Source organism: Erythrolamprus reginae, chromosome 1, assembly GCF_031021105.1.
Source record: "Erythrolamprus reginae isolate rEryReg1 chromosome 1, rEryReg1.hap1, whole genome shotgun sequence".
NCBI lineage: Eukaryota > Metazoa > Chordata > Lepidosauria > Squamata > Dipsadidae > Erythrolamprus > Erythrolamprus reginae.
Window position 1 is genome coordinate 117,916,668 of NC_091950.1, and position 14,526 is coordinate 117,931,193.

Consider the following 14,526-nt stretch of genomic DNA (forward strand, 5'->3'; position numbering starts at 1 on the left):
AGTAGCTTTAATAAGACTCCCCCCCCCCCAGAGTATTAATGATAGATAAGAGATTTAATATTAGGGCTTCCTGCTCCATAACTATGTCTTATATCAACTTTATTCACATGATGAAAGATCTTGTTGAATTATGATTGTTTATCACTCAGGTATTCACATTTTTATATTTCCTCTTTATCATTGGAATTTTGAGTGAAACATGTCCAATAAGGTGAAATTTGTACCATTGAGGAGGATTTGGAATACACCCTTCCAGAGTTAGTAACACTTATTCGTGAGAAACAAAAGCAGAAAATAACATTTGAGTTGGAACTATAATCCCTCTTCCCCCAATATAATGGACTGGGAATTACTGTGGTCTAATTATTTGCTTATCTCACGTGTGACTTATTATAATATTGTGATACTTTTCTTTGTTACAAATGAGATGGAGGATGCTAAATAAGATGAGACATTATGTTCCTTAAGAAATATCTGGAGTGTTGTAGCATATCAACAAGAAAGAGAAAGGAAGGAGAACATTGGTTTCATGCCTCCGTTGTTTTTAATCATCCATGTTCAATTTAGAAAGTTTTAAATCATTCATGTTCAAGAGCCGAAGTGGCACAGCAAGTAGAGTGCAGTACTGCAGGCCACTAAAGCTGACTGTAGATCTGTAGGTCAGCGGTTCAAATCTCATCACCGGCACAAGGTTAACTGCTGTTCTGTTCGGGTCGTATGTGACCCGAAGCCAAGTTTGAGTCCCTGTAAAAAATTTTCCCTGCATATCTGAAACTTGAAATTTCATGACTGTTCATCATTTCAGGAGTTCTCTCTATGAGAATTTATTTTGGGGGGCGGGGGGCTTAGTTTTTGCTGGGCAAAAAAAGTTACAAATCTTCTGTTCCCGGGTCACCCTGACCCGGACCGAAAACTCTTCATTTGCAGTGCTTATGTTTGGTCTTTTTGAAAGCTTTTTTCACTTGGAAAGTAGTCTGAACATTTCTGTACACATTGGAATGAAAATTGAACTGAAAAAATTAATCCTTGTTGGTTTATTTTGCACATAAATGTGCCTCCCCCCCGTTTTTGTGAAATGTTTTTCAATTTATGGATAGTTTTGCTTGCAAAATGCATTCTATTTTACTGAAGTTGGTGTGGGATTGGTAGCTTGAACATTTCTGAATATAAGAAAAATATAAAGGAACTGAAAAAAATGATTCTTACTGGTTTTTTAACATCAGAAATAAGGCCTCCCCCCCCCCCCTCGGCTGCTTGCAACCATTTTCACTTTTTATTTTTTTATGCTCCAAATCCAAAATATTCTTTAAAATCTTAGGCATTCATTTACTCAATTTAACAATGCTGATCATCAAAAAAATATTTGTGGGGGTGGGGGGAAAAATTTTTTTCTGGGCAAAAAAAAAGTCACGTTTAGTCTGTTCGGGTCATATAGACCCGGACCAAAATGATTTTTTTTAGGTACTTGAATTTGGTCTTTTAGAAAACCTTTTCAACTGGAAAACTAGTTTGAACATTTATGAACATAATGATATGAAAATTGAACTGGAAAAATTGAGACTTATATTTCTATTTTGATCAAAAAGCCCCTCCCCCATCCTTTCTGAATTTCGTGTCAATTTATATTTTTTTAAGGCTACAAATCCCTAAGGAATTTTCCCCCAAAAGGTTTGATATACTAAATTGAACAATCCTGAACATAAGAAAAATATAAATAAACTGAAAAAAATGGTTCTTATTGGTTTATTTTTGCCACAAAAGGGCCACCCCCCTCGGCCTTGCTGTGTGCCATTATTGTCACTTGTTATACATATTTGGCTAGAAATATTTGGAATATCCTTTTGAAAATCAACCACATTGTAGCCAGAGAACTAATTTTATGAAAGAAATCCATTTTACTAAAAAAAAAGTATGTAAGTTTGAAATTAACAGCATATTTTTTATATAAATTGAAATAACTTTATGTGCAAAATAAACCAATATGCATCAATTTTTCCAGTTCAATTTTCATATCATTATGTTCAGAAATGTTCAAGCTACAAATCCCACACCAACTTTAGTAAAATAGAATGCATTTTGATAACAAAACTATCCATAAAGTGAAGACTATTTCACAGAAACAGGGGGGGTATGCATTATATCAGCAAAATAAACCAATAAGATTTACTTTTTCCATTTCAATTTTCATATCATTGTGTGCAGAAATGTTCAAGCTACCAATCCCACACCAACTTCAGTAAAATAGAATGCATTTTGCAAGCAAAACTATCCATAAATTGAAAAACATTTCACAAAAATGGGGGGGAGGCACATTTATGTGCAAAATAAACCAATAAGGATTAATTTTTTCAGTTCAATTTTCATTCCATTGTGTGCAGAAATGTTCAAACTTGTTTCCAGGTGAAAAAAGCTTTCAAAAAGACCAAATATAAGTACCTAAAATGATCAATTTGCAGTCCGGGTCAAATAGACCCGGGAACATAAGATTGGGGATTTTTTCTAAACAGAACAGCAGGGTTAAGCCTTGCATCCTTCTGAGGTGGGTAAAATGAGGACCCGGATTGTGGGGGCAGCATGTTCGCTAGGAATAGTTTTTAAAAGACACACACACACACACACACACACTTATTTCAATTCTTATCTCGAAATCAGCTTACTTAGATTCAAACTACTGATGTAATATAATGAAAATAATGTTACTTCTTGCACTAAGTTTACTTTTAATATCTTAATTATTGAATGCTTTTTATAAATGCTATATTTTTTCTCTTTCCAAACAGAGCAAGTATTGTACAAAAGCGAATTATTTATTTTCAAGATGAAGGATCTCTCACCAAGAGGTTGTGTGAGCAAGGTATGGGGAATATTCCTTTTTCTATTTCCATTCTTCTCGCTCTCTGATGAATATGATTTGCCCACAATACTCCTCTCTTTTAATTGGGAGCACATGCCAGCTGAATTTAAATAGCTTTCAGTCATATTTATTTCTGCTACTTCCTAAATTAGCTGCATCCTCAAAATTACCTTTTGAATTTGTGTATCTGCAAATGTTATGTTATATTTTAAGTTACAGATGAATTTTCTTTCAGAATTTATAGTGGTCTTGACTTGGACTTCATGTATGTTTAAATTTGTAAACAAGTAAATTTAGATGATTTTCTATGTAGGTCTTTCTTGCTATTCATAATATTATTTCCTAAATTTGTTCTGAAATTTCCCCAGACTGTAACTCTTGCTCTGTGCACTGGGAAGTCTGACCAGGATTGTAGTTTTGGAAAATTCTATATCCCAGCAGAAAGAATTTTATGGGATTTAGAATGGAGCAACAAAAACACTTGAATAGAATAGAACAGAATAGAATAGAATTCTTTATTGGCCAAATGTGATTGGACACACAAGGAATTTGTCTTGGTGCATATGTTCTTGGTGTACATAAAAGATACGTTCATCAAGAATCATAAGACACAACATTTATGAACTGAACTGAACTGAACTGAACACACTCAAAATCGTAAAAATGGTGGTAGACTTTAGGAGAGATCCTCCCATTCCACTACCTCTTACAATACTTGACAATACAACATTTTACTCAGAAAGATTGCAAAATGCGTATTCTGCAGATGTTTAATTAATTTTGAGATTAAATTCAAAATGCATAGTTTTTATGCCAAAGCCTTCTTCTTGCACAAGACTTCTGATTCCTTTATGCAGCCCTGCAGAGAAAATTACCACTGCAATTCATTTTATTTGTGTCTGTTTATTCTTTCATTAATAGTAATTTTTAAAGGGATACCAAGGCAGATAGCCTTCATCTTTTTCCTTTTGACCCTAGAATCCTGGATTAGCATAATTTGGTCTTGACTTTTATACTCTTCCTGAAATATCCTGAAGTATGTGCTCCAAGATGCTTAACTGAATTTAATAGAACATGACATATCTGACACTCACCGGGCTATCTCACTTTCTGAGTCTATTTAGTAATGCAGATTGCTTTCATTTTGAAACAGCTCTTTATGTCATAAAGGGTGAATGTGTTCAGGAAAATCAGTGGAGCAAGTTACATAAATGAAATGGAGATGTCTGCTTTGTGGTCTTGAATGCAGAAAAGTCAAAGGAAGCATTAAAAGCCAAAACAATTTGTCAAGAATCTGAATTGCATCCTATTTGTTTCTAAAAGAAGGAAAACATTCCGCCTCTCAACATGTTTTGAAACTCTTTTTTATGGCATGTTTTTATTTTTATTTAAAAATTAAGTATGAAACATTATGTTACATGGCATCATGTTCTACCTGTAACATCACTACCATGGACTGCTGTGGCAGTGAGCAGAATTTTCATAAAATAACAATTGGACATGATACTGCCTTTCTTTGAGAGGTCTTTTCAATATGAAGAATTTATTTATTTGTTTGTTTGTTTGTTTGTTTGTTTGTTTATTTATTTATTTATTTATTTATTTATTTATTTATTTATTTATTTATTTATTTATTTATTTATTTATTTATTTATTTATTTATTGATTTGATTTGATTTGATTTGATTTGATTTGATTTGTATACCGCCCCTCTCCGCAGACTCAGGGCGGCTCACAACAATAACAAGAACAATGTAAGAACAAATCTAATAATTAAAAAAAAACACTAAAAACCCCATTATTAAAAGCAAACACACACACAAACATTCCATGTATAAACTGTATAGGCCCGGGGGAGATGTGTCAGTTCCCCCATGCCTGACGGTAAAGATGGGTCTTAAGAACTTTACGAAAGGCAAGGCGGGTGGGGGCAGTTCTAATCTCCGGGGGGAGCTGGTTCCAGAGGGTCGGGGCCGCCACAGAGAAGGCTCTTCTCCTGGGTCCCGCCAAACGACATTGTTTAGTCGATGGGACCTGGAGAAGGCCAACTCTGTGGGATCTAACCGGTCGCTGGGATTCGTGCGGCAGAAGGCGGTCCTGGAGGTATTCTGGTCCGATGCCATGAAGGGCTTTATGGGTCATAACCAACACTTTGAATTGTGCCCGGGAATTGATCGGCAACCAATGCAGACTGCGGAGCGTTAGTGCAACATGGGCATATCTTGGAAAGCCCATGATTGCTCTCGCAGCTGCATTCTGCATTGTTGTTTAGAAGTACACCAGGAATTTTTTTCCTGTATTATCAAAACATAAACCTCAGTGGAAGAAGAGATTTGGGACACATGTTTCCCCAAATTATGTCTTTCAATGTTCTCTAATATTTTAAGGTGGGACCACCTTAAGGTGGGAGAAAAAACAAGCAGAATCAATATTAAAGATACCCTAGAATTCTACAATATAATACTTTCTTATCAATATCTTCCCCCTGTACATGCAATATATTTGGTATTTTATGGAACTATGTTTCAGGCCTTTTCACACGTAGGTAGGGTCATTTCAAAAAGGGGAGAGGGAGTCAGAAGGTCGAGAAGGAAGCAACAAATGAAGAATGCAAATAACCTTTGAAAAATGACAGGTAACCTCTGTCGCTTCTGACTCCCATCAGACAGAATTTCAGCTGAACTGAAGTCATTTATAAATAAAAGGCCATCTATAGGTCCAACTTAGTTCACGATCACAAATGTACCCTGACACTCAAGGTCACATGTGCAGTCAGCTGAGATTTACAAATATCTAGGGCTACATTTTACACAGAAAGAGAATGATATATTTGTTCTCAAAAATGTTATTTGCCAAGTTCTAGTATTTCAATATTTTTGCAGACCATCAAAGTTTGGTGACTTCATAAAGTTGAATTAGAATAAGTAACACTTCTTTTTCCTAAGTGATTTTGAAAGATTTGTGTTACTAGGGGCTTTATTGAACAAAATTGAAATTCTAGAATGTGAGGAAAACATATCTAAACATGTGGCTTTACTTTTGGGAATAAAATACACTTTCTTAAAATACGCACTTTTATTTCAATATTGAACCTATCCTGTATGCGCTTAGCCACTGCTTAATGTTTAACCTTCCTGTAATGAAATGTGAAATTATCTCTTAAGGAAATTCATTCAGCAAAAGAACCAAATGATCATTCATATATCTTATTTTGGTTATTGGAGTGGTCCTAATGTGGTAACGTCAGTAGACAAGGACACATTTTGGCATGCCTATATAATATCACTTGTTTGTAATACATCCTGAAAGAATGAAATTGCCTTATTTTGTGTTGACAAGATAAAGTAAATAGCAGGGGTAAGTTAAGCAACAGAACATAGTGTCAAGCTTCAAATAGAGTTTTTGCTGTTTCAACCATTATTGCTTCTCAGCTTGCCAACAAACTACAGTGGGAGGAAAGAGGGAAATAGAACTTAGCTCCCAACATCAAGATGCCAGCCATGGGAACCAAGGACATTCCGGCAGGTGTTTATCAGAGGGAGTGGGGGGAACCTCACAACAATATAAGAAATCTTCATTGGACAATATGACCTGGCCTAAAGATAGTAGGGAAGATCTGAAGACCTATATGGTTTGTGCAGGAAATAGTTAGATCTGGTTTTGCCCTGATCTTTGCTGATATAACGTATTCAATAAAGTTTTGCATTAAAAGATTGGATCGTCTCAGCTGTGCTTGCTTTCGTTGGGTTCATCAGTCAGAATATTGACACACAGACATAGAAACTATTCTAGAAGACAGGTCCTAGATATATATGCAAGAAGAAACATATGAAATATCTGAATCGTGGGGAGTTACTGTGCACATAAGGGGCGTACATAAGTGCACTGGTGTGCCTTTCGTCCCCTGTCCAATTGTCTTTCCTTTCTCTCACTTATCATATATATTTTCTTTCTTTCATATATCCTCTCTCTAAGTTCACTTTACCCTTATATATATTACTACATGTCTATTTTTCTTCCTATGTATTTGTGTATTGGACAAATGAATAAATAAAAATAAATAAACATGCATATTCCAGAATCTATCTACTATCACCCTTGGCGATTTCTGACAGGTAGAAGGGACTTAAAGCAATATTTGCACTATGTATGGTGCTAATTCTGTTTCATTTAATGAAATCCCTTCACAGATATGCTTATTATCTTTGAATTGGCACAAAATCTATTGCCTAATGTCTTATACATAGCACGATCCTTTTACAGTTAGGTGTTATATTTATTTTATTTTAAAATTAAATTTATTTTATTTATATTTTATTATAAAATAATATTTTGCATTATTTCCTCTTATTAGACTCTGCCATGGAAGGTGTGACAGATAAGCCAATCATAGACTGCTGTGCCTGTGGAACTGCTAAATACAGGCTTACCTTTTATGGAAACTGGTCAGAGAAATCACATCCAAAAGATTATCCGCGTGAGTATTCAATACTTTTTTTCCATACTTTAGATCAGCAGTCACCAACTGGTGGCCCACAAGAAAATTTTGGTGCTCTGCAGAAAAATATTTTGGATTTTTAATATTGCACTAAATCAGGGGTCCTCAAACTATGGCTCCTGGGTTGGCTACATGCAATGAATATTTGCATTGCTGCAGAGAGTCTCCCCCTTCAGGATCTTATTATTGGGGAGGGGCAGAAATTCTAACTTGGGATCTGCTTCAGCCTCCTGGTGCAGGGCTTTGGGTGAAGGCTGAAGGGAAGTGCTGCTGGTGCAAAGAGCTGGAGGGCCTTGTTTCAGTGGGACTGCATCATGTGCTGGAAATGGCTGACCTGGCCTTGCACTCCCACAGGTCTTCCCTCTGCTTGCTAAGCCTATGCTTGTGGTCCTCAGTGAGGTGCTTCTGCTGAGCCTCCTTCTTTGTCAGATCCAATTTGAACTGACCAACTCCCCCCAGAGTTTCGAATTGCCCCCACCCTCCTTGCCTTTCGTAAGCTTCTTAAAACCCACCTCTGCCGCCAGGCATGGGGGAACTGAGATACCCTTTCCCCCTAGGCCTTTACAATTTTATGCATGTATGTATGTATGTATGTATGTATGTATGTATGTATGTATGTATGTAAGTAAGTAAGTACATACATACATACATACATTCATAAATAAATAAACAAACAAACAAACAAACAAACAAATAAATAAATAGAGTCAGCTGTTTTGCCAACTTTCTCATGGTGGCTGCTTAGCTCCAGCAACTGCTGCCTGTTGGGGCCCTAAGGTGCCCAGGCGGGCAGGAGAGGAGTGGGTGGGAGGGGTGAGTAGAGGCTGGCGAGGCGCCCCTTTGACATGAGTGACATTGAGTTGGCCATGACCACCTAGCCATGGCCAGCCAGCCAGTCATTAGGCAGATCATAGTAGAGGTCTGCAAAATTTAAAATTGTGAATTTAGTGGCCCCTGAGGTCCACTAAATCATAAATGTGAAATGTATGGTTCGTGAGGTTTCAACTGCCTTCTATTGCTACCCTACAGGGAAAATGCTAAGATAAAATACATTTCAAAGCATTGAACAGGTAGGATTATAGCTCTAATTGGATGCTTATTTAACAACATGACACTCTGTTGCATTCATACTCTAGTCTAGACTACTGTATTATTTTCAGTGCTGATCAGAATATATATACAGTGGTACCTCTACTTATGAACTTAATTCGTTCCGTGACCAGGTTCGGAAGCAGAAAAGTTCATAAGAAGAGGCAATTTTTCCCATAGGAATCAATGTAAAAGCTAATAATGCATGCAAACCAATTAGAAAAATCCAAAACTTTAAGGCTTTTCTTTAAAAAAGTGGTGACTGGAGGAAGGGGCGGGAGAGGTAATTTTGGAAGCGAGATTGGGTGGAGAACGTAGCAGCAGGGGAAGGGCATTTAGAATTGTTATCAGGCAGAGAACTTAGTAGCAGGAGAAGGGCATATTGAAATGATATCAGGCAGAGAATGTAGCAGCAGGTGAAGGGCATTTAGAATTGATATCAGGCAGAGAACATAGCAAGAGATGAAGGGCATTTAGAATTGATATCAAGCAGAGAACATAGCAACAGGGGAATAAAATATTGAAGTGATATGAGGCAGAGAACATAGCAGCAGGTGAGGGGCATTTTGAAGCGATATCAGGCAGAGAATGTAGCAGCAGGCGACTAGCATTTTGGAAGTGAATCCGAGGAGCTATCTGCAGCCGCCCAATCTCACTTCAAAATCCCCCTCGCCTGGTCCTACTAGGAATCTTAGGAGTCTTCTACTGGGACTCCACTGGGAATCCCTGCATTTCGTGCTTGCCGTCCGTCTGAAGCACCTGTCATTCTGCTGCAGGGATCTCCCTTTGCTTCCCCCCGCTTGCCGGTGCCACTGGGATGCTCCGCCTCCAGACTTCCATTGCTGGCCGAAGCGCCTGTCATTCTGCTGCAGGGATTCTGCTGCATTCCCAGCGGGGGGAAGCAAAGGGAGATCCCTGTAGCAGAATGACAGGCACTTCGGCCGGCAATGGAAGTCCAGAGGCGAAGCATCCCAGCGGTGCTGGCTTGGGTTCATAAGTAGAAAATGGTTTGTGAGAAGAGACAAAAAAATCTTAAACACCGGGTGCGTATCTCGGAAAGTTCATTAGTAGAGGTGTTCGTAAGTAGAGGTACCACAGTATATACTGCTCAAAAAAATAAAGGGAACACTTAAACAACAGAATATAACTCCAAGTAAATCAAACTTCTGTGAAATCAAACTGTCCACTTAGGAAGCAACACTGATTGACAATCCATTTCATTTCGTTGTCAGCACATTCAACTTTGTACAGAACAAGGTATTCAATGAGAATATTTCATTCATTCAGATCTAGGATGTGTTATTTGAGTGTTCCCTTTATTTTTTATTTGAGCAGTGTGTGTGTATGTATGTATGTATGTATGTATGTATGTATGTGTATATATATATATATATATATATATATATATATATATATATATATATATATATTTCTGATACAGTGGGGGAAAGTCAGCCATTATTTGATTGCAGCTCCCCATATTAGAGGTCCTAAGGTTTTACCTTTTTTTTCCAGTTTTGTTATTGGATTTTACTTTTTGATCTTTAAATAATACCTTCATATCAATGACAATGAAACCAATCAAGTGACCTGAAATTTTGAGTCACTTTCAGTTTTGCTTTAATAAAGATTATACAATGGGCAACACATTATTAAAGGCTTTGTGCATATTTTATTCTTTAATATTGCTTTGTTCCCATGCAACAAGCTAAAGTTCATGCAGCCAGAATTTTGTCTATACTGTATATCAAATGTTACTGATATCAGCTTCATAGATTTTTGTCTCAACTTTATTAAGTTGAAGGCTGCCTGATTCAGATATAGAGCTGGGTGTGTTAATAAAGGAGTTTATATTGACACGTTAAAATTTGTGCTTTGAATTTGCGACTGAAGTTGAAACCATAGAGCAAATGCAAAGAATAACCTTTCCATCAGTTGTATGGAGATTCTCATTCATCCAGGTCAGGGTTGCCCCAAGGGTGCTTTTTTTCAGGAGGCAACTGGATTTCCTTGCTTTTCCTACTGCTAAGTTAAGTCTCGTCTCACCTTTTAGTGAGATGGACAGAAAATAAATTAAATAAATAAAAATAAATGTGTCCTTCTTACTTTTATTGTTTCAACTTGACCATGGGACTGTCACTAAGAGAATGTATTAAATATATATTAAATACTATAAAATGACCTATATATCTAGTATTTGTTGCCTAATATTGATGTGTATACTCCCTGTCAGCCTGAGGAATGCTCAGACTCAGAGGAGGAGTGTGATTTAGAGATAGATGGTAATGTTAGTGATGACCCTGGAGCTAATGACATAAACATGAGTTCGGATGAATCAAATGGGGGAGATGGAAGATGGATTGATCCCCAATTTAGACGCTATCAGAGACGCTTAGAAGAAAGAGGGAGGAGATATTAGAGTTAGAGAGTGAGGAATTAATTAATCAATTACCTCACATCCGGGTGTGAATGGAAGAAGAAGCTGATTCTGTTCAATCTTGTCCACAACACGCTAGCGTAAGCTAATAAATGTGTGATTTATTACCTGCTTTTATGACTCCTGGCTAGCACTGATTAGCCCATAAATTTTAGAATGACTTGTGGAATGTTTTTATGTTACCACCAAGATAATTTACTTAACCACTAAAGATAGAGATGAGAAAAGAAAGCACTGCGTGTAAAGCTGATATATGAATGGGAGAAAAAGGAGAAATAAAGAAGATGTTGTGTTTTTTACAAAGATATGCATTGAGCAATCATTTATTCCAATTATTATCTGAATTAGCCTGAAACAATATGACCCTGGCCCAGAAATATTTGCAACTCAGTTTCAGTGTGCATGGAAAAGTGTTTGTTGGCCATCCAAAGTGAAAAATATGGGCATGGAGAAGAGAACAGGCACACTTATTGTGGGGCATGCCGCTTACAGGATTATTTTCATTCAGTAGCTAGGACTAATATTACGTAGTTAAAAGAATGGTGAGTTTAAATCCAGGGTGCATTAACTGAGAATTCCTGCACTAGAGTAGTATTTTATAGTCCATTTTATTTCAGAGGGATATTGTCTTTTTAATCTTATCCAGTTAGGTTGACCCAGGTTTTAAGAGCCTTGGACCTCAGACAAATGGTTTATTTAGATCTTCCTATGAGAGTTTGGGGTATATTTTATTTTGTAAAAAACAAATATAGAAAAGTGTTATGTGAGTGTTTTTTATATTCTATTCTATTACTATACTGTATAGTAGATTATATACTATACACGGTTCAATTGCTGCTATTATGACAATGTTTGTACTATTATGTTATCACTGTTCAATTTACAATACCATCTTGATGGTATTGTAATTTTCCCATCTCAAAGGATTTTAGTAACTTCTGTGGGGCAGAATTCTACTCTGGAACTGCTTTCCTCTAGATAGACACTTGTATTTTGATATACTACACATATTGTTTAAGTACTATAGCAAAATTTGGTACAAGTGGTTAAGGCATCACTCTAGAAACTGGGAGACGATGAGTTTTAGTCCTGCCTTAGGAACAAAATCAGCTGGGTGACTATGGATCAATCATTCTCTCTCCTCCCTAGGAAGAAGGCATTGTCAATCCACTTCCAAAAACCTTGGCAGAAAAATAATAGGGATTAATTCAGAGAGTCGCTGGAACTCAAAAATCGGACTCCAAACTAAATAAACCACACCACAGTAAAAGTCCTGGTTACTGTACTTCTTTAAAGACCCAATCTAAGTTCCATCCAACAAGACTATTTTACCTGATTCTGTACTCACCCATTATTCCAAGTTCTAAAAAAAGATGATCACTTTTAAGTCATCTTTCTCTTTTTCAGACAAGAAACACATGTCCACAAAAAAGCACTTGACTGTAGAAATCACCCATTTACTTTAATAATAATATTTTCTGAATAGATGTTTTAAAACCAATGTCTTGTTTGACAAATATATGCTATTGCTCTTAATAATGTGCTATATATTCATGACAGTGTTACTGATACAAACTCTTTGATTGCGCTGTAAATTATATCATTTACAACTACCTTCATTTTATTTCTAAACAAAACTATTACCATCCTTAACAACAAAAGAATGTGAAATAACCTATGTTTTGCTATTGTTGTTTCATTATTCCAGCAGTTACCATTATGCATTCTCATTTTGTTGTTGGCATTCATTTATAGTAACAGTTTTGCCCTTCAGCTATAATACATTTTCTTCTCACCTGCTATTTCTTTGTTCATTTGAACAAAGGTGCAACATTGCTAGTCACAGTCATTGCTAATTATATGCAGTCTAGTAAAACTTCACTTTTGAAAAACAGCTCTGTAGGAAAGTGCTACTGTTCCAAAATTACTGATTTCTTACAGAATTAAATCTAATGGAGTTAATGTTGAGGGTATAAATCAAAACAATGCGCTGAAATTTTTATTCCCTATTTTTACTAACATAGGAAAAAAATAATGTTTTTCCAGTTTGGTATTGATATGAAGAGTCCCTTTCTGCTTCATTTTTTTGCCCATGGTATTAGTAGTATTTCATGCAAATAATTGTGTTAAAAATCTGTAAAGTGAATATATAATATATAAAATAAATTAATACAATATTAAAAATTAAAATACAATTAATTCTCAATGAAACAATAAACAATAAATCTATTTTCAAAATCTAAAATCTGGAACAATCAATTCAACTAGGCAAGGTAATATATGCTAATAAGTACTATACGAACCTTAATTTTTAATTATACACATATATACATATGGACATCATTTTAAAATGTTCAATTTCCACTAGCTTCCATGAACTGACAAAGTATAAGGACATCGCTGATGTCCTTAACTCATCAGACCAAAGAAATAGTCCTTCCATTAAAGCAAAGCCTAAAGCTATTTTAGTTCCTTTATAAATTGCATTAATTTAGACTTTAATTGAAGGGTCAAAGGCAGTTGACTTCACAAAACAAGTATCAGAGACATAAACACCCAAAGACAAAATGTTATTCTAGTAAATGGAACAAACTAGATCAGGTTACTTGGCGAAGCATATAATGAGAATGAAGGATAATGAGGATAATGAAGAATACAGCATCTATAGGGGGAGCTTGGAAAATTATAATGTGACTAGATTGGAAGTCTATAGAGAAGTACTGTATAGCCAAAAGAGTAATTTGACAGAAGGAGGAAACATCGCAAAGTGTCCTAACAGATTGAATAAAGGCAGAAAGCAGTGTATAACTGTCAAACTGCTACCTTAGTCGAGGAATGAAAATAATCAGCTTTATAGTCTCATGGCTACAGGATGATCAGGAAAGCAATAGCAGCAGCAACAGCAACATGTCTTACCCATATTTAAGGTGTGCAATGCCATCCAAGCCAAAACATCTGCAAAGCAATCTAACAAAATGTATTATATTTCTGTTTATAATGACCAGTGATTAAAAAAAACAATTGCAAGAGATTGAGTTACATGGCATCATATAAAAGAGAGATGGAGGCCTATACCTGTGTACAACTTATATAAATGTAATACTGAATCCGGCAATGTGAAATTAAGGATTCCCCAAAAATTATACTGATGATGTAATAAACAGTAAAGAAATATAAGGAACAATAAGAATAACAGGAGGAGAAGAAACCTATTTTATTCTAATCAAATAAAAATATACAACCAAGAATAACACTAGTTACCTAGTTTAGGTAATGAAATGTCTGCAAGAAAGCTACTAACCTCAGAGCATCAAGGACCCCTTGATTTCAATCCTAAACTACAAATATTCTCCTTTATTGGTAAGCTATTGATTGATAATAGATGTTTATTATTCTGTTTAATGTTAGTTTTAGTTTTATTTCATTCAGTGAGACTCTTCCAATGCCTTTTCTGTATCTGGATTTGTATTGCACATACTGATTTAAGTCATGAAAAACAGATTCTTAGGGGGTAGCACCTGGCTACAACAGGAGCCAGAAAATGAAGATCTTATGGTACTGCTAAAGGAAATTTTCAGGGCTTCTGCCAACTTTAGTATCTTTCCAGTTTTAATATCTGACAGCAAGAAGACACAAGCTGGGAAAAGG

At 35.9% G+C, this 14,526-nt stretch overlaps 1 protein-coding gene across 2 annotated transcripts in view; it reads left to right on the forward strand.

The window, feature by feature from the left end:
• SPON1 (spondin 1) overlaps window positions 1-14,526 on the forward strand; it is a 393,098-nt gene that overhangs the window by 139,029 nt on the left and 239,543 nt on the right. For both annotated transcript variants that reach the window (XM_070762471.1, XM_070762480.1), the window contains exons 4-5: window positions 2,781-2,854; window positions 7,209-7,331. In XM_070762471.1, the coding sequence (XP_070618572.1) occupies window positions 2,781-2,854; window positions 7,209-7,331 (197 nt within the window). The remainder of the gene's footprint in view (window positions 1-2,780; window positions 2,855-7,208; window positions 7,332-14,526) is intronic.